The following is a 20508-nucleotide window of genomic DNA, read 5'->3' on the forward strand; positions in this document are numbered from 1 at the left end:
ATAATTCTCTATTGATCACGCATACCAAGCCCTATATTTATAATTTAACTCTAACTTGGTGACCACGTTACCATAATAATCATATTATAATTATGAAACTAACCAACTTAACTGACTTGTCAACTTAGGTCATTCCATATTCATCAACTTGTGAATACGGTCCGAAATTACAAACAAGATGTTTTCCCATTCACTTTTACACTTAATTTCTTTTTTTTTTCTAAACGGCACTTTTATACTTAATTACCTTAGCTATATATGATTATTTGTTTTTAAATCCGATACCTGTTAGAATAATCACTTTAATCAATTTGTATGGCAGCATAGTTCATCATGAGATTTGATGACACATGTGTAGAATTCCAACACCATTGGGAGATATTGGAAATATATTTACAAAATGATCATCATGATTCATGATGCACACTGTACTAATGGTGGGGTGTACTAACAATATCTACATCTCTATATATCATGTTGATATATAAATAGGCATATCTTCAACTTGGTGATCACCAACTTCTGCAAAAGAGGTCTTTGAGCACTGTATAAGCTCAAAAATGGCAAAATCTTTTCTTCTTCTTCTCAAGTTTTTGATGATCATACTAGCCGTCGTTTGGGCTTTCTTATGGATTATGAAACCGACTCAAATATGGACACGAAAATGGAAAGAAGCCGAAGAGGCTGCAAGAACTACAATTCTCGGTTCCAATGGTAAGATCATCTAAAAGTTAATAAAGATTTAAATCATGATTGTTTGTTTATACATGGTCACCTACTTGCTATCGGATAGAATATATTAGGTACGGTTTCTTGTTATATTATTACCATGTTTAGAAGATATGATTTGACTAAAGTATATATGATACTTGCAGGTCTTGATTTCGTTGTCTATTCATTCCCTATTATCCTTTCGACGATAATTGGATTTGTGTACCAACATTTGAAAACAGAAGAACAAAGACGAAGGTAATTTAGAGATAAGACTATGATTTTAAACTCATTAATAGTTCTATGTCTTGATTACTTTTGTGTCGTTTATTTTCAGACAAAGGAGGAGTTTGATCTCATCCTTATCAAATCCGATCATCGTCAATAGTTTTGTTGGTGTTTTATCTGCCATGGAAATTCTTGTGATCTTCATGTTCGTCATCTTTCTAGCATGGACGTTCTATTTACGTGTATCTAATGATTTCGAGAAGATGATGCCTGCTAGAAAGTTGATGAAATTAAACATGTGAGCATTCTTCATACCAACTTGGCATTCTTTATTAGTGTTTGGTAAAGAAATTTGATTATACCATCAAATATTGTCCAATTTGATCATAAGAAGGTAACAAATTTGTTTTTGTTTTCCCGAAAGACCCCAAAGGAGGTAGCCCATCTTCGGATGACCCCACTTGAGCATGCTTTGATGCTTCAGTGTGGAGCACTCCTCTCATCTTCAACCAATGTGAGGGTGTTGATATTGAAACGATGTATAATTTGCTTAAGGTGTTACATAATCAGTATTGTAAAACATTAAACAATATATATCTAATTATTACAAGTTCAGATTAACGTGCATATATCCAAACACTACCCTACAATCCATTTTAGTAATCATGATTATTTTAAATCACATGATCAACAATCTAAAACAAGACTTGATCTCATGATGTCTTATTTTTTTATCCAGATGGCAATATAAGACCTTTAGGATGGCAACACGGTGTGGATTGTTGGCGGAAGCATGCCTAGCATTGCTTCTATTCCCTATCATGAGGGGAATGACTGTTTTTCGATTATTCGACATCCAATTTGAAGCATCTGTTCGATACCATATCTGGCTTGGGACGTTGATGTTATCATTCGCCACTCTACATGGCGCCGGCACTTTGTTCATATGGGGTATCAAAAACATGCTTCAAGATGAGGTACATTTCTTGAGCTTTGCAATTTTTGGAGGCCAAATGAGTAATGTTCCAACTATTTTTATGAATTTTATAAATATTTTTTAACTTTATGAAACTACAAATAGAAAAGGCTAGTATGAACATTGTAGCAAACTTTCTGTCACTTATCAAAATAAAAAGTCACATGCTTTGACCTAAAAAAGTTAAATTGGATCCTTTTTAAAGTAGACTTGTTTACATTTAATTCATTAACTTTAAACGTTGAAAAGAAATATACTAACCCTTAGATATGGTTTGGCCGAAAAGCAGAATCTAAACCTAAAATCAATTTGAGTTGAACTATCTAATTATCTTTGTAATAAATAGAAGCTACAATTTACATACGTTTCGTTTTACTCTTTTAACAAGCTCAACATATCTTTTCACGTCAGTAAGGATTTGTTTTCATATATTACTATACTACACAAAAAAAGAGTATATGATGCTAGAAAAAAAGAAAAAAAAACACTGCATAACATTTGGGTCCGCCTCCATGACTAAAACTGACCTTAATTTATGTCTAACCGTCGGTGCACCATAAAACATATCCTTAGATCAATTTATTGTATTAATCTTATCATAATCAAGAGTTACAACTTGTTTATGTTTTTTTTCCTTAAATTATTTAAAATTACTTCAGTAAATAGTTAATGATAATGCACAAAAATTTACCATGGTTGTCTTAAATGTAGTCGCGCGTAGGCAACATGGCACGCTTCATGTGGTCCACAAGTTTTCCCTACCAATGAAAAAAAAAAAGTTTAATTTGTTTTGATTATTCTGTTATTCCGTCAGTTTACCAGTAGTTTTTATTTCATATATAATGTCTCGTTTTTGTTGTTTTTTATTTTTTGGAAAAATAGGTGTTCCAATGGCAAAAAACAGGAAGAATATATCTAGCAGGGGAAATATCACTTGTTGTGGGATTAGTCATTTGGATAACATCACTTCCACAAGTGAGAAGAAAAAAATTTGAAATATTTTACTACACACACCACTTATATACCATCTTCATAGTATTCTTCTTGTTTCATACCGGAGACCGTCACTTCTACATGGTGTTGCCTGCCATTTTAATTTTCGCCATCGAGAGGTTACTTAGAATAATACAGTCGAGGCCTGAAACGTGCATTCTTTCTGCTCGGATCTTTCCATCGAAAGCAATTGAAGTTATACTGCCAAAGGACCCAAGTAAGATTCCTTGAGTTGTCACTTGTTTACTTATTAAATCGAGGCAACGGATTAACAGTCATTACAAGATGGCTTTTTGTCCAGTTTGGGTCATTCAGTAAATCTACTAAGCGTGTAAAAAATGACGAGTTGTTTGTTAACGTGACATGTTATTCGTCATACAAACCACTAGTTTTGTAAAAACTAAGCTGAAAAAATGAAAATAACTTATCTTAATCTATAATGAAATGTGTTATGCAGGTTTGAAGTACACACCAACAAGCATAATCTTCATAAAGATACCAAGTATTTCCAAATTTCAATGGCATTCTTTTAGTGTAGCTTCAAGCTCCTTGGTTGATGATGATACAATGTCAATAATCATAAAATGTGATGGATCATGGACAAATTCTCTTTATGACCTAATCCAGGGAATGCCTATTAATGGGCCCGATCAAAGAGCCCAAAGATGCATTCCGGTTTCAGTTGAAGGCCCGTATGGGCCCGCGTCAACCGACTTCCTAAGGTACATAAAATAATCATCCATTAGTAAAGATTTGAGCAGGGCCCTACCCCAGAGCTCGATGGCCTTCGTGGGCCTTGGACGAGTTATATAAATAGACCTCAAAATATATTAAAATAAATCAAATATTGATATAATATATTGATATATTAAAAGAAATTAAATACTTATGGGCCTCTAATCTTGATAGGTCTTGCACAATTGTCTAACTTGTACATGCTCTAAGCCGGCCCTGAATTTGAGTATGCGCGGGTTGGACACATTGGGTGATGTGTCCAAACAGTCTGGATCAAGTTAACCCTAAACAAATTTATGGTCTATTACTCCTATTCAACCCATTTGAAGCAAAACATAACCTGAATCGGCCCATTTTTTAAAATGTGGGCAAAACAGCCACCTCTGTCGTCCTGTTTTTCTTTCTTCCACTTAACTTTAAAAATGTAAAAAGAAAACTAGCGTTCCAAATATTGACGATCCTATTCAACCCGTAAGAGGTAAACCATAATCCGAATCGACCTGTTTATAAGAAAATGGGCCGAAAATGCCACCTATGTTATCTTGTATTTTACTTATGTTTAACTTCAAATCATTATGCTTTCAGCAAATATGATAGTCTGCTTCTAGTCGCCGGCGGGATCGGCGTGACTCCATTTTTGAGCATATTGCAAGAAATTTCTTCTACTAAGAGAAACAATTTCCCAACAAAAATACAACTTGTTTATATCATGAAGAAAAGCAACAATATCAGTATTCTAAATTCCATCCTACCTCTTCTTACCAACAAAAAATCCAAAGAATTTAATCTCAAGTTGAAAGTTTATGTGACCCAAGAAACACAATCGGGCGCAACGATTGGTGATATGATACGCGAGTTTTCTCAAGTCGAAACGGTTAACTTTGAAACGGAACGTATAAGTTACTCACCAAATGGCCATGGGAGCCCGATTTTGAAGGCTGTTATTATCGGGTTCACCTCGCTTTTGTTTTTTGTTCTTTTGGTTACTTTTAGCCATGTTTTCTTGCCTTGGCCTAAGAAAGGTTCTACGAAAGAAAAAAACGCATCATCGTTCGTTGATCTTATTGTTATGTTGGCTTTCATTTTGTCCATCGTTGTCGGCGTGATGGTGTACTCGGTTTTGAGGTTAAAAAGTTTGAGGAAACAACATTTGATGGATTTTAAGAATAAAGGAAAAGAAATGAATGCAAGTTCCTTGCAGTCAAACCGAAATCTTGATGAACATGAAGTACATTTTGGAGCAAGACCGAATTTCCATGGTATGTTTTCTTGTTATATGTTTTTTTACTTATGAACGGGTTTTTCAGATTGTGTTTTATCTTAAAACGGGTCAAGTAGAGAAATTTATTCATAAAAAGGGTCAAATGGGCCAAACGGGCTCATCTCAACCTAACCCATTTTGACCCGTTACGGCGTGACCTAACAAATCTATATTTACACCTCTACTTACAATTCAACAAGTTTTAAAACCGGTATGTTCAATAAACTAATCATGTAGCGCGTAAATTTTTGCAGATATATTTTCAAACTTCCCAAACGAAACGGGTGGGTCCTATGTGGGGGTGTTGGTATGTGGGCCCGAAAAGATGAAGGAATCAGTAGCTTCAATTTGCAGGCTAAGTTCTCAAGGTTCCATCAAAACAAAGAAGCCATACTTCAATTTTCACTCACTAAACTTTACTCTCTAGGAATGTATGTATGTATGTTTGGTTGCAACTTGCAAATATAAAAGTTAGCTTGTTTTGCTTTCCATAACTGTTCTTGTTATTGTGCCCCGGGCCCAGACCTGACCCGACCCTAGAGGGCCTGGTTTTCGGTTAATGGCTGGACCCAAAGGTTATAGTTAAGGCCCACAATCTGATGAGGAACATGTCATGGGCTGGCCCAGTTAGCATGATATAGACACACATGACATAACTAATTAAAAAGATTTGTAAAAGTAAATTATTAATAAAATCTTATATGTTATAAACAATTTAGGATGCCGGTAAAATGTAAATATTTGAACACATTGTGCTTGACTTGAGCCTTTTAGTTATTATTATTTTTTTTTAAGTTTTACCCATTTTTCCCGCTAAACATAACCCAAACCGACCTATTTGTTGTAAACGAGTCGAAATTGACTCATCTACAATATTGCAAGAAAACAATACAAATTTGTAAGAAAATAATACAAAATCAATATATATTGACATAATAAACAAAAATACCATTCAGATTGTCCTACTTGCTATATTGCTTGTATGTTGTATCAACAAGCAAAATATAACACAACAGAAGGTGCTGTATACTTACAACCGAAGCGGCGGCAATGACAGTGGTAGTGGTGGTTATGGTGACGGCTCTTTCGTGCTTTCTTGCAAAACAACTCTCAGAGCAACAGTGGTATCCTCACCCAACAAGATCGTTACCACCTCCCTCATAGTCGGCCTATGCACCGGATCAGGGTGGCAACAACTCAACCCTAACTTCATCACCGCCTCCATCTCCGCCATGTCATACTCCCCCTTAATCCTCACATCCACAAGCTCTAATAGCTTCCCTTCAACATACTTTTCCCTAACCAAATCAACCAAAATCATATCGTCATCCCTATCCCGCCACGTCTCAATAGGCTTCCAAAGCTATAAACATCACTAGCCGTCGTGGGTGCCGCCAGTATAGCCAGCTCTGGCGCCAAATACCCGAGTGTCCCCACTACCCGCGTGGTCCCCGGTACCTCACCTTGCGTGTACAACTTAGCCAACCCAAAATCACCCAACCGTCCTCTCATATCCAAATCCAACAACACGTTACTCGATTTAATATCTCTATGCACCACCACTTGCTCCCACCCGTGATGCAAATAACTTAACCCCTCCGCCACGTCAGCCAACACCCGTTTCCTCCCCGCCCTACCCAAAACACCCTTCGGTTTATCGAAAACCCAAGTGTTTAAACTACCATTCGCCATATAATCATACACGAGAAGCAACTCGTTACCTTTTCTACACCAACCCCTCATTTGAACCAGGTTTTTATGTTGAAGTCTACCCATACTCTCGATCTCGTTCATAAACTCCCTTAACCCTTGCTTCGAATCATGATTCACACATTTAACCGCCACTTCGGTTTTGTTACTCAACGTTCCTTTGTAAACTTTACCAAACCCACCCGCACCAAGAATCTGATCTTTTGAAAACCCGTTCGTAGCGGTTTTCAGCTCTTCGTAATCATACCGGTGAGGCCAGTATTCAAGCTCCCAATCTTCAATCTCATCTTCTTTATTTTCGTTTCGTTTTTTCAGCCAGACAGAGAAAAAAACACCTAGCAAGCATAAAAAGAACCCCACCGAACCACATACAACACCCACTATAGCTCCGGTGGACAAACCAGAATTCGACTCCGGCCGAGCCAAGAAAACCAGTAAATTTGTAGTATTGATGTTTCTTGCGACACCTGTGTCGCTAAAACTCCATGCTAGAACCCTCTGTGCTTCAACCCAAGTGGTTTTACCAGAAGAAAACCCAACATACATTTGGGGAGACACATAATTAGCAATAATCGGATCTCGGTAAGTAAGCAACGGTCTAACTGGTCTGGACATACCCGCTGGAGCGATCGTGACGTTGATCTCCAATCTAGGTCCATCGAACTCAATCCACGCGTGTATGTTTTGCCCGCTTCGCATATTGATCCGAATGAAGCTCCCACTGGAGTTGTAGTAGCCAGCATCAACATATACCTGGGGTGTTCAAAATAATGAGTTTCAATATCCAAATCAGTATTCGAATTTATTAATTTTAAAAAATATTTAAGAACCTTAAAAAAATTTTACAGCTGCAAACAAACCGAACGAACACGAACAAGGTCCTATTCATGTTCGTTTGTTAAGAAATAATGTGTTCAAGAACGGTTCACAGACACTTACAGAACGAGAATTTATGTTCGTGCTCGTTCATTAAGGACATGAATGTGTTCACAAACACACACAAATGAAATTGGCGAAGCCTAGAGATTGAGATCGATGAATTTATGAATGTGAATAATGAGAAATGAAATGGAAACAGTGTGAGAATATAGTTTCCTATTTTATGTTAGGAGTAATAAATTAAAGAATATATAATGTTTAGATAAAATAAATGTAAAAAAAAAACTTTCATGAACAATATGTGCAAACGAACATGAACGAACTTCATGAACACATTACCGAACGTTCACGAACACAATTGAACGAACGAGGGCTCTATTTATGTTCGTTTGTTTAACTAATCAAACGAAATTTCTTGTTCCTATTCATTCATTTATTAAATGAACGAACATAAATGAACTTCCCGCCAAACTATTCCCTGATTGTTTGGTTCGTTTACGGCCCTAATTACGGTAGAGGTGTACAAAAGTAAACAGTTTGGGACCAATTCTTTGCAAACCGAACTGGTTTGAAAATAAAACCGGTTTAACCCAAACCGGTTCCCGAACCGATCCAAGCCACGGGTTCTGGGACCGGTTCCCCTTAAGATCTACCAAACCAGTATTAAAACCGGACCGGTTTGGGTTTAAACCGGTTCGAAACCGAACCGAACCGAGCTGGACCAGGTCGACCTCTGTTGTTCCTAAACCGATTTTTAAACCGAACCGGTTCGGTTTTGACTAGGGTTGACCAAACCAGTTGGTTTGGGAAAAAAACCGGTTTTGTACACCTCTAAATTACGGACATCCGAAATATCTGAATATTACAAAAATATCTAAACTTTAAATTAAATATCCGAAATGTCCAAAAACTATCTGAAATATATCCGAAATATCATAAATTTCTAACTAATACTTGTCATTAAACAATTTTAAAAAACATTTTGGATTAATTCGGATATCCGAAATATCCTATATTTTCTAAATGTCCAACCCGAATGACAATATAAAATTTCGGATATCCAAACTTCGGAATTTTGGACAATATACCTCCGATTCGGGGCTATTAAGATCAATCCCAACATGATTATCATTCGTTTCATTAAACTCATCCGCACCCGAGTTCGAAAAAACCCCAAATACTGCCCTCCAATTGCTCCAGGAGGGTCAGTAACATTAGACAACACAAAGGTGATCCCAAAGCCAGGACTGGAACTGATTTCTGGCAATATAGAGAACACGAACTGGGTCGAAAAGACGGTGAGGTTATTGGAAGTTGGTTGGATGATTTGGATTGGAGTTGGGTAGAAGGCTCGGCCGATGGACCATCGGTTTGAGTCGTTGGATAAGCGGATGACAGGTGGTTGGATGCGTGCGTCATGTGAGAGTGTTAGGTTGGTGGCGGTGGTGAAGGAGTTGAAGAGGAAGTCAACGGCGGTGGTGGGTGGTGGTGGTGGTGGTGGTGAGAGGATGAAGATGAAGATGCATAGTTGGGGTTTGGGTTGGGGTTTCATATGATGGATTTGGGATTATTATTTGTTGTTGCTTAAGGAACAGTTGACAGCAAATGTTCGATGACATGTGTTTCAAACATGGGTTGCTATGCTTAAGGGAAAGACATGGTTATATGAAGAGCAGTCAAATAGTCTATTTATTATGGAAAATCCCTAAAATGACCCATTATTATATAATATGGTTTCAAGTTTGTTCCCTCAAATTTAAGTTTTCAAATTTGTTCTTTTGGTATTTCGTCGTCGGCGACATGTTAGCGAACACCGACGATGTGTTAATATAACATAGGGTTGACAATGCGTTATGTTGCTAACATAGGGTAGCAGCGATGCGTTAATGTTTAAAGCAGGGGTTCGCCGACGATGCGTTTATGTTGCTAACATAACATAGGGTTGACGATGCGTTTATGTTACTAACATTGGGTAGCAGCGATGCGTTATCAACTAACGCATCGTGGAACCCCTGCTTTAAACATTAACGCATCGCTGCTACCCTATGTTAGCAACATAACGCATTGTCAACCCTATGTTATATTAAAACATCGTCGGTGTTCGCTAATACGCCGTCGGCGACGAGATACCAAAGGAACAAAGTTGGAAACTTGAATTTGTGGGGACAAAGTTGAAACCACATTTTATAAATGAGCTATTTTGGAAATTTTCCCTTTTATTATTTATAAGGTACACACAATTGAAAAAAGAAAAAAAAATCCTATATCAAGGATTTTTTTTTTTTGGTATACTTTGATTGTGTGATTTCACATATTTAACCCATTCATTTAAAACTTTAACCTGTAAACTCAACATGATCGACAACCATTATTGTTATATACATTAATCATTTGATAAGCGAGGTTGTTGTATATATGTTGATCAATATGAGGTTGTTGTATATAAGTTGATCAATATAAGCCACGTAATTAAATCATCGTTTAACGCATTATTGAAATCCGTCAACTTGTTTTTCACATTTACAACTCGATTCCAACCCACCAAATTGTCAACCAATTTGACTCTTGCGATAAATTAGATTAAACAAGTCGCATTCAGGACTTCGGGTTACACCACTTTAAGTGTTAGAGTTGTTTCCTTGACACAAATAAATATACGGGTCAAATTAGAGTTTAGTTATTCATCTAGTTAACCCGCCAACCTGACATGATTAACACCCTTATTTTAATGTTACTGATCATAAATGAAAGGCCATCAACTTGTGAAGCACATGACCACGTGCGGCTGGGATCTCCAGTTTCGTGCATTACTTTTGAATTCAATCAAGCACACTCAAAACATCTATCTATGACAGTCGCCTCTGATCCTTTTCTAAGGTACACCCGTAGGACAAAAGAAATGTATAATGTATCTAAGAAATCCGGGTTAAACTTGTTGAATTGTCACGTAAATATAGACTTTAATACTTAAGCTTGAATATGCGACTCTACGAAACGTACACCACCAAAGAAGGATTCAAATGAAACTTGTTAAATTGATGAAGACGATATTGTCGTATTAGGTCCGACTCAATGTTTTTCAACGAGTGAAAATTACTTTAAATAGTTGATAATACCAAGTGTAGTTTCAATTCTAAATTCGTTTGATGATTGTTTGTTTTTTGGGTTTTTATTTACTTGCTAGTGCCCGTTTTATAACCGTCCTTAGAAAAGGTTGATAATACTAAATTCATTTCAAAACTCAGAAATATCAAGTGACAAGTAAAATAAATGATTAAAACCGAATAAGGTATTGATGTTTTGTACTATTTATATAAAAATCTGATGATACTAAAATTATTTCAAAACTCGTAAACATCCGAACGAAATAACTGATTAAGGCCCCATTTTGAACTATTGTGTATGAATGATTCAAGAGAACGAAAGAAAATTGATGGTCAAACAAACACCTAATGCACCAATTGCAAGTCAAAGGTGGACTTTTATATCTAACAAGAAAAGGTCCTAGTCATTTATTCAAAAATACTTATGCAAATTTTGTATTTTTGTAAAACTAGCAAATGTGCCCACGCGATGCCGCGGGTTTCTGCAGGTTATCTTCTCGTATTGGTTTGTAGTGTGTGGCGTGGTCTGTAATGGGTTATCAGTGCGAGCGCGCTACCACATGTGCATATGGTTTGTTAGATATTGTTTTTTGTGGGGTGTTTGTGTGTTGGGGGGGTATTAAAATACTAACGTATGCATATATATTGTATACATCGTGTTTTATGAAATATTTATTAGTAGTGGTCTTTTTGGTTGCGGTTGGAGTAGAAAATATAAATAAGTTTTCCCAACCGTTCTACGGCATCTGAAAGACTGAAACATAAACGTTTTTCAAAATCAAATTGGAAAATCTATGATCATATTTATGCATTTCGTTTAATAGTTATCTTAATTAAAAGTGTTTAATTCAATTGTTTCTTACTTGTAAAAGATTATGTACTCCATATATTTTACAGTTTTACCTTAATGATAAGGTGCAAAACTTAGTTAAATACATTCTAAATGATAAGGTGCAAAACTTAGTTAAATACATTGACTCGTTAGCTGCTGCTAAATGCATGTTTGACTTTCAAAAAGTCAACTATAACAGTATCTAAATGACCTGAAATGAAGTTTACCAACAAAGCAACAGTACACCAAATTTCTAAAATATGTTCGATGTGAAACTAAATCTTTTTATACCATAATTTCCATTGTATTTAGTTTCACTTTTTGAGTATTCCCAAAGTACCATTCTCGTAAATCTAGCCCGTATTAGTATTTTGTCCACTGCAAATCCTTTTTTTCAAACTGTTTCAAATAACCCGAAACAATTAGCACCTTTTTTCCTGGAATTGACAATAGTGTAACCCATTTTAACTTTTTCAAACATAATACAAAATAAAAAATAATAAGGGAAAAAAACTTGTGAAGCTAATAAAAAGCAAATGATGTCGATAGAATTATTAGCAATAGAGCAATAATTGCATATGTTGGTGATTCATATAATCTATTTCCGTTGACCTCATTTAACATTAAACCCTGGTCAAAGTATTTAAATTTATTTTTTCAAATGTTAAGTATTAGCCAAGTCTTTTTACCTTTAAGTTTACCCAAGGCTTAAGTAGTTTAATATAGAAGTTTTAAGCTAATGCCTCAATAATTATTTCCCTTTTAGTAGTCCTAGTCTTCTGAAAACTGAATAGAAACTGTCACTCGTTAAACACCATAAAGACTAAATAAAATAAAAATTTGAGATGACAATATTTATTTGTCTACTTATAAATGATCCAATGTGGGTATTTTTAACCTCAAATGGAACACCCCATACCCTATGCACGATCATTATCAGAAAGAACATTAATTAATAATATTAATGATGGAAAAAACAACAAAAGACAATACTCTTAAGATGTACTTGGAACAATATTAATTATCACAAAGTTTAATAGCCATATCACACACCGGAAGTCTCCTGTTGATGTTATTATAGTCAGTATTAGGGGTGTCAATTCCTGACACGACCCGAAACCCGACACGAAAAAATATAGGTTTATGTTGGCTGACATGACCAGTTTTATTAAACAGGTCAACCCAAACCCGACCCGTCAAAAAGTGGGTTGACTCGTTAACCTTTTTAAGAATTTTTAGAGAAGTTAATGTTTTGGTTTTAGAAATAAGAAGTTTATTTCAAAATATATTCAATAATTTGCTAGAATCAAACTGTTGGTATGGTTCCATTTTTATTTTTAAACGTTTCGATTTATTAAGATTGAAAATTGTTAGTACGGTTTGGATCACACTTTTACCTAAAAACCGTCAAAACTGGGCCACAGTTGCATATATGCACGAGCCACGTGATCCAACCATTTAGTAAAATCACATAGTTTAACCAATAACCACCAACAATAATTTCAACATGTTAAGGTAACACCAATATTAAAAAAGAGAAAAAGAACAATTTAGCATCGAGAAGAATATAAAAATGAGGTGCTAGGCTTCACACTGCAGGGTGTTTCAATCATAGGTCTTGTTGAATTATAGGCGACTGATTTATACTTGAAGGCTTGAAACCATATATTTTCAAATCTTCAAACCAAATAGTTTTTAAGTGAAGAATGCATAAATTTTAAATGCACTGGAGTATGAAGTGGAATTTCAAGATTTCAAGATGAGCACCCATGCTGTAAATCTCCATGGCTTTCGGTTTCATCATAAACTCACAATTATTTTCTTGTGAACACATAATAAAGACAAAACACTCAATAATCAGACTAACCAATGATGTATGCTCTGATTCGTAAACAAACTGTATAGGACTGGAAATTGGGTACCTGTTAAAGACACGATAATACCTGTTAATAAAAAAAGTGCGGTATGTGAATTTTTTATTTTCTTAAATAATTGAAATTAGTAGGCTAGACTCCCTCATTATCCCTTATTGTTACACAAAACTTAAAACTGTCTTATAGTCATGACATATAAAGTAGTTAAACGAGTCGTATTCAAGTTTGATATTTGTGTTACGCGCGTCGCCTCTTACCTGTTAAACCTGTTAAGCCACGAATTGCCAGCCCTAAAACTGTATATAAACACTTAATACCGATACCGGTACCCCGGGTATTGATATGTAGTTTATTTGTTTTGACTTGAAAACTGAGTTATATAATACATCTAAATTCGACTTGCTTATATATTTGCCTTATCACAAATGAACCTCTTAATGGTTGAACAAGATATGTTGATATTATCAAAATTGTAATGGTAAAAATCTTTTAAATATATGAAAAAAGCTATTGTTTTGGGATATTTTAAGCAAACAAAATGGTTGATTTATGATGTCACTTTAAATAATAAAAAAATATAGACTAAAATTAGTTTGGCATTCCAAATAGACAAAATGGTAAAACACGTCCTTTATGTTTGGTCTGATTTTCAGTAGACGTCCTTTATCAAAACAAATAGCAGAAGACATAATTTATGTATCAAATTCCTTTCAACTTACGTCCTTTGACACTAACCTAGTTAAAATTTTCTGTTAACTTTGATCATGTGCTTTGCACATGAGGGTAGTGTGGTCATTTTACGCCTTTAAGGATTGTTTGTGTAATTAGACTAAAGATTTGACCTTTTGTGTAGTAATCATCTTCTTCATCACCATCCAACTCATCACCACCATTCAACACCATCAACTCCGGCCACGACCATCCAACACCATCAACTCCGGCCACGACTATCCAACACTATCAACTCCGGCCACCATCGCCGCATACCATACCACCACCAACTCCGGCCACCACCAAATCCATCTCTATAAACTTTGGCCACCACCGGCCATTAAGCCACCATAACCAAATCCATTTCACACCAACTCCGGCCACAACCATTCAACACCAAATCCATCTCGTCGTCGCCGCCTACTCTGCACCCTCTGTTTTTCCCAGATCTCGTCACACCCACCATTAAGCCACCATAACCAATCAAGGATTCCACCTTGTACAGATCTAGTTTGAATCCCTAATCCATGCCCACACATGTTTTGAACCCCGATTACCACCTGAAACCACCACTGTCGCCGCCTTTAAACCCCCACTTGACCACCATCATCGTCTTTCTAATCTGCGTCTCCACCACCACCACCACCTGTCATCTCACTCCACCACCATCTATGGAAACCACCACCCAAATCAACAAATAAGCACCACATCTCCCATAGTAGATCCATGATATACTTACCCGATTTCACCCACTCCGACGAAAACCCACTTCCCAAATTTCCCGATTCAACCGTTGATTACATTTATGATATACCCGAAGATTGCTTAGCCTTAATTTACTAGTTTCTAAACTCCGGTGATATTCTCGGCCGCCACCACTGTTTTCGGCGAGGTTTGTGTGTGTGTGTGAGAGAGAGAAAGAGCGAGAGAGATGGTGAAGATTTGCAGGGGAGAGAAAGAGAGAAAAAGAGAGAGAGAGATGGTCAAAATTTTATGTAATTTTATTATATTTTTAGTTATTAAATAATAATGTTAAATGACCACAGTACCCTCATGTGCAAAGCATATGATCAAAGTTAACAGAAAATTTTAACTGGGTTAGTGTCAAAGGACGTAAGTTGAAAGGAATTTGATACATGAGTTATGTCTTCTGCTATTTGTTTCGATAAAGGACGTCTACTGAAAATCAGACCAAACGTAAAGGACGTCTTTTGCCATTTTGTCTTCCAAATAAAGCCATTGGAATCAAGCGGTTGATAACTTCATGGCTTGGCTCGTTATACTTAATTGATCCATTAAAAAACCCGAATCCACCCACTCGAAAGCAAATTCGTTAAAAGTTGCCATATCAAATCAGTGGAAACAAAAAGGGACCCTCACACCAAGGGCCACCGAATCCAAGTTCATATCAATGTTTTTTGATCTGAAAAACCTAGTAGGCACCAAACTAAAAGCATGACCCCAACATTGACCTTATTGACCACCACAGGTGTCGTTGAGGGTGAAGATTGTGAATCCCTAATCTTCCATACTTCAAATCCTTGAGTATATATTTTTTCTGTAGTTGCTTCCCTTTTTTCTTCTTAACTTACCGATTCAAACAACATCTAATACAGTCCAACGGCAAATCCCCCGTTCATCTATAATGGTTCACATCGATTCAATAGGAAAAAAAAGGATTAGTTCAATACATGAATTAATTATAAATACGACTAAATGAATCAATTAGGAATGCAAGAATATCAATGTTGTAAAACTCGCTAGGCGGTCCCTAGGCGGCCGACCCTCTTTTAGGGAGTACTCGGAGTACTCGTGGAGTACTCGGCTTATACTCGGACATGATAAATATAACATAAAATAATTATTGGATATTATATATATGTTAAGATAAGCATAATTCATGTCAAAAATAAACATAATTCATATAAAAAAACATAATTCAAAAAATTCATGTTTTGTTGTTATTTTTAATTTTTCACTAAAAATTAAAAAAATTAAAAAAAATAGAAAAAATTAAAAAAATTGGCCGAGTTGACCTTGGAGGCCGAGTAATCCCGAGTACTCCGACTTTTGACCGAGTTGGACCTTGGCGAGTAATGGTGTCCGAGTTGAGAAAAGGCGGCAAGGTTGATATCCGAGGACCTTGGAATCGCCGATTCAAAGGCCTTGGAATCCGACTTTTACAACACTGATGAATATACAATCTCATATAAAATGAAAAAGAAGAGCACATAAACAAAATCGAACATAGTTGATTCAAAAATAAAAACCCTAAATATGCAAATACATAATCGAACGAATATGAGGAATACATATGTGAAGCGAATCAATTGATGAAGAATATTGTTTGATTTATACGGAAGGGATGAGTTGTTGAAATTGATTAGCTTTGATTTCTCATTAATTGGAATCGGTGTTTAGTGTTTCCCCATTGATATCGTGAAGAGACGGAACGTCGTCGACCATAAAACGTCCAATATGTTTAATGTAATAATTGAGATTTAAGTTAGCATTCAATTAAAGCATTAGATGTTAAGCTAATCATCAATTAATCATAAGAAAATTATAAAAAATACATGTTTGTCCTTCACACTTGTGTTAGATCTAGTTGTACCGAACACTTTAAGAATGAAACGAGAGATTGACTGTAATACCCGGAAATTTGTTTAGCAATAAAATAAAATAATAAAGCAATAATCGTTGAATGTTTTGGGGTCAATTATTAGATGTGTTAAAATCTCATTAAACAGATGGAACGTTAATAAAAAAAAATAGTCGAACATTTTGGATAATAGAAAAAAAATGAGTTTAGGGATTATTTAAATTAAATACTAAATAGAAAGGTTTGTTTGTAAATATTAAATTAATTATAAAGCAAAGTTGGAGGACTAGTTTCGCCATATACCAAAAGTTGTTTTGAAACCCACTGCATCTTCCACGTGATTTCCGGCAAAACTTATAAAATTTGAATTATTAGATGTAACCCTATTATCAAAAGAATGGAGCGTAACTTGAGGTACACGATTCGTTTAACTATATATTCTTTTCACAAACCCTACATCGTGTTCAACCATATCGCATTCACCATTACGACACTACCACCTCCCTGTAACTCGTCGCCGGAAAACCTATGCCACCCTATTCGCCGATTGTTGTCGCCACCGTGGTTAACCACCACTGCTGCTACCTATCTTCTGGTTCAGTTCTGTTCAACTATCGAGCACATACCACGAAGTCCGACTTTTCCGTTTGTCTACAACTCGTTTCGTTTTGTGCAGCTACTTAGGTAAGAACTTCCGACCCTCGACTACTACGCGTTTCGTACATATGCTTCTGTGAGTTCGATTCATGACGGCGACTAGCAGATGTTTAATATAAAACGTTTTGTTTTGGAAGAATATATGTGAGTATAAATAATAATAAATAAATAAATTAAGCATCTGTTGGTTTGTTTCTTTCGACCATATATATACTAGCAACATATTTAAATAACTATTAGTATATTTATGAATTCATCAAATTTCTAAAGCTTGTTGTGTCATTTAGTTATGTTTTCGTAAGTCACACCATGATTGAAGAGGAGATTGATATTATTATAATGCTAGAATATTAAGTTTATTCATCTCACAGTTGATTAAATAATAAATAAAAGTATTGGTTTTTCATTAATAAACATGTTATAACAAACGTTATGAATCCGTCGCCGGATAAGTCACTAGAACCCTCAAGTCAAATCGAGTAACATATTTTATAGTAATTTAAAGTTGGTGTCAATAAATCGAAGGTTCTTATAATTGTTGAAGACAAGCCAACTTGTTACTTTTGCGTAATAATCAAGGTACGGATTCTGTTTCTTGTTACTTCGTAGTACGGTTTCTGATTTCTGTCACTCATAGTATAAATTATATTCCGTTACTTCATTACGGTTTCTGTTTCCGTTTACACTTAGTATTGACTCTATTCCGTTACTTTGTAGTACGGATTTTTGTTACGCGTCAGTTATATTTTGAGTTCAGTTATTTATATAATATATTTTAGTTATAAGTTTTTAGTTTTAGTACTCTGTTACCCGAGCATTTTCTGACTTGTCGTTGGGGCGTCAACGGCATGACACTTGTCGTGACAGTGCGTAATTAAAGTTCACGGCGTCTCTAACCAGTACTTGTGAAGTATTATGGCCACTTAGGGGCGTATGGATCGATCCTAGTTCTGTTCTGACTTCTGATTTCTGGGGGATGGAATAATGTGTGTACGCCATACGTACCATCTCATAGGTGCATGGACTAGCTAGCTGTGTACCCCTCTGTTTTTGGCTCTGGGTGCTTCTGCTTACATGACTTATTTTATTATTACATCACAAGTCGTGTAGTTTAGTATCTGTATATGTTTCTGTTATAGTTCTGATATGTTTTAATATGTGTATATATATATATACCTCTGATTATGTTCAGATCGTGTATCGGATTTTGGTAGCGTCTGTCCTGATTTGGTATTGGTTCCGAGTTTATATTCGAATCGGTTTTGGTGTCAACGTAGTTCAGATTTAGTTCAGTGTGTATATTTGCTTTATGTATGTCCGTCTTTACATGTACTATTGTTCTTTCCGTTACTGGGCAATTTTTGGCTCAGCCGTGTTTTCTTGTTTTGTTTTTCTTATTTTGTTTTCAGGTAATCCGGGATTCGGGGAATTTAGTGATGAAAGATAATAATGAAGTTAAAGCTTTTAAAAGTTAATTCATTTTGTTTAATAATATGACGTAGTTTGCATTAATTTTTGTTGTATTTTGGATTGTGGCGTTGATTTGATATCTGTAATAGTGACACGTCAGCCCGTTCCGGGTTGGGGTGTTACATTGACAAATTACTTTTTCTCCCCAATTATGAATGTCTTTTTTGTCTTCATCATGCAATTGTGAAATTACGATAGTTGTCATTCACTTCTCCTTAATAATAATATAATATAGATAATATAGATAGATAATATAGATATAGATACACATATTTATTCTTTCATTTTTGTATTTCTAAGTAATAATAGCATAATTCATTAATTATGAAATGTCATTTTTGTCCTTATCATTCAATTATGAAATACCTAAGCAAAAGGATAAAAGAGTAATTTCATAAACCATGAATTATGAAATGTCCTTTTTATCCTTGTGATGCAATTATGAAATGACATTTATGTCCATCACTCTTCCTTTATATATAATATAAATATAGATTAAATGGTGGCTCATCAATTACATAGATAATCCAAATAAAAAGGCTGAATTTTTACAATAATATAGATATATTAAATTTAATTACAAGGTTGCAAAAGTCGTTAAGCGGACCCTAGATGACCGACTGGGGAGTTGGGTGTACTCAGAGTACTCGATAAATACTTAGATAGTACTCGAAAATGGTAAATATGAAGAAAGTTAACTTTTAGATATAATATATGTCACATATCATAATTATACTAATATTTATAACAAAACAAATGAATATCAAAATAAATAAGAGAAATAATTTTAAATACTAAATTATTCTAAAATTTGTTAATCATTAACTAAAAAAGTGATATCCTTATTTTAATATTATAGAAATATGAGTTATGCTTTATTTTTTATGTCAAAATCGGCCCAAGTTAACCGACTAGATGCGATTTCGGCTGAGGTTGACCACATTTAATCGATTCTTAGTAATTAGACGGAGTTAAAGAAACTCTCATTGATGTCATACCTTATAGCGAGTATTCAGGGAGTACTCGACCTTAAAGACCTACTTTTACAGTATTACTTAATTATATACGTAATAAAAGACAAATTAAAGTTTAGGCTAATGTATTAGTAAAAGATAATTTATTAAAGAAAAATAGGGAAAAAGAGGGGGCGACTAGGAAGAACTGAGAAGTGAAAACCTCAAACATACAACCAAGAGAAAAATAAAGGAAAAAGAAAACAATTTGAAAAATCATAACACATTAAAAAGGGAAATTTACCAAGCTAATTGGCATCACTTCTCCCAATTGATGACGTGAATTTGATGTCGTTTATCACTAATTAGACATTCGGAAAAGCACGTTGTTAATTAAAAATAATGTTATTTCTTGCTTTCCATAATAATTGATAAATGGGTTACCTAATTGTTGAACTTGATTGTCTAGATTCACACTAAAATGAGAAGCAAAAACATTTATTTATGGGTGTTCTTTTATAACATTACATTACCAAGTTCAATGTTTTAAAAACTGATATTTTACTTGTAGCGGATTGAGTTATAAAATGGTACAACCGGTTGAACCGGATTATACCGGGAGGTTCAACCGGTTGAATAATTTACCTTGTAATTTTTTATAAATATAACTTTAATCCAAAAATAACCCAAAATTAAATGATTTTATAAAAAAAATAATCCAAAAGTTAATCGATATTATAAAAAATAATGTAAAAGCATTCAATCTTTAAAAAATAGTTCTAAAGTTTACACGTTTGAATGTTAATTGTTGG

At 35.0% G+C, this 20508-nt stretch overlaps 1 protein-coding gene and 1 pseudogene across 1 annotated transcript; one reads left to right on the forward strand and one right to left on the reverse strand.

Annotated features, from left to right (window-relative positions):
• The first annotated feature begins 312 nt into the window (after nucleotides 1–312).
• On the forward strand, nucleotides 313–5811 carry LOC143575986 (ferric reduction oxidase 8, mitochondrial-like). The gene is made up of 8 exons (XM_077060209.1): nucleotides 313–714; nucleotides 876–969; nucleotides 1049–1237; nucleotides 1679–1916; nucleotides 2798–3125; nucleotides 3366–3630; nucleotides 4229–4902; nucleotides 5159–5811. The coding sequence occupies exons 1-8, from the start codon at nucleotides 561–563 to the stop codon at nucleotides 5329–5331; spliced, it is 2115 nt and encodes a 704-aa protein (XP_076916324.1). The 5' UTR covers nucleotides 313–560; the 3' UTR covers nucleotides 5332–5811.
• Nucleotides 5812–5871: 60 nt separating this feature from the next.
• On the reverse strand, nucleotides 5872–9045 carry LOC143575994 (L-type lectin-domain containing receptor kinase S.1 pseudogene; annotated as a pseudogene).
• Nucleotides 9046–20508: the final 11463 nt, after the last annotated feature.

The sequence above is a fragment of the Bidens hawaiensis genome, unplaced genomic scaffold (genome assembly GCF_021521415.1).
Source record: "Bidens hawaiensis isolate Kalapana, Puna unplaced genomic scaffold, B.hawaiensis_p1.1 tig00027827_1, whole genome shotgun sequence".
NCBI lineage: Eukaryota > Viridiplantae > Streptophyta > Magnoliopsida > Asterales > Asteraceae > Bidens > Bidens hawaiensis.

Excerpts from the sequence above, each read along its gene's own strand:
- LOC143575986 (XM_077060209.1), top strand. The coding sequence starts at position 561 with ATGGCAAAATCTTTTCTTCTTCTTCTCAAGTTTTTGATGATCATACTA. Across the intron at positions 715-875 it reads TACAATTCTCGGTTCCAATG|GTCTTGATTTCGTTGTCTAT; the intron begins GTAAGATCATCT and ends TGATACTTGCAG. Across the intron at positions 3,126-3,365 it reads TATACTGCCAAAGGACCCAA|GTTTGAAGTACACACCAACA; the intron begins GTAAGATTCCTT and ends TGTGTTATGCAG.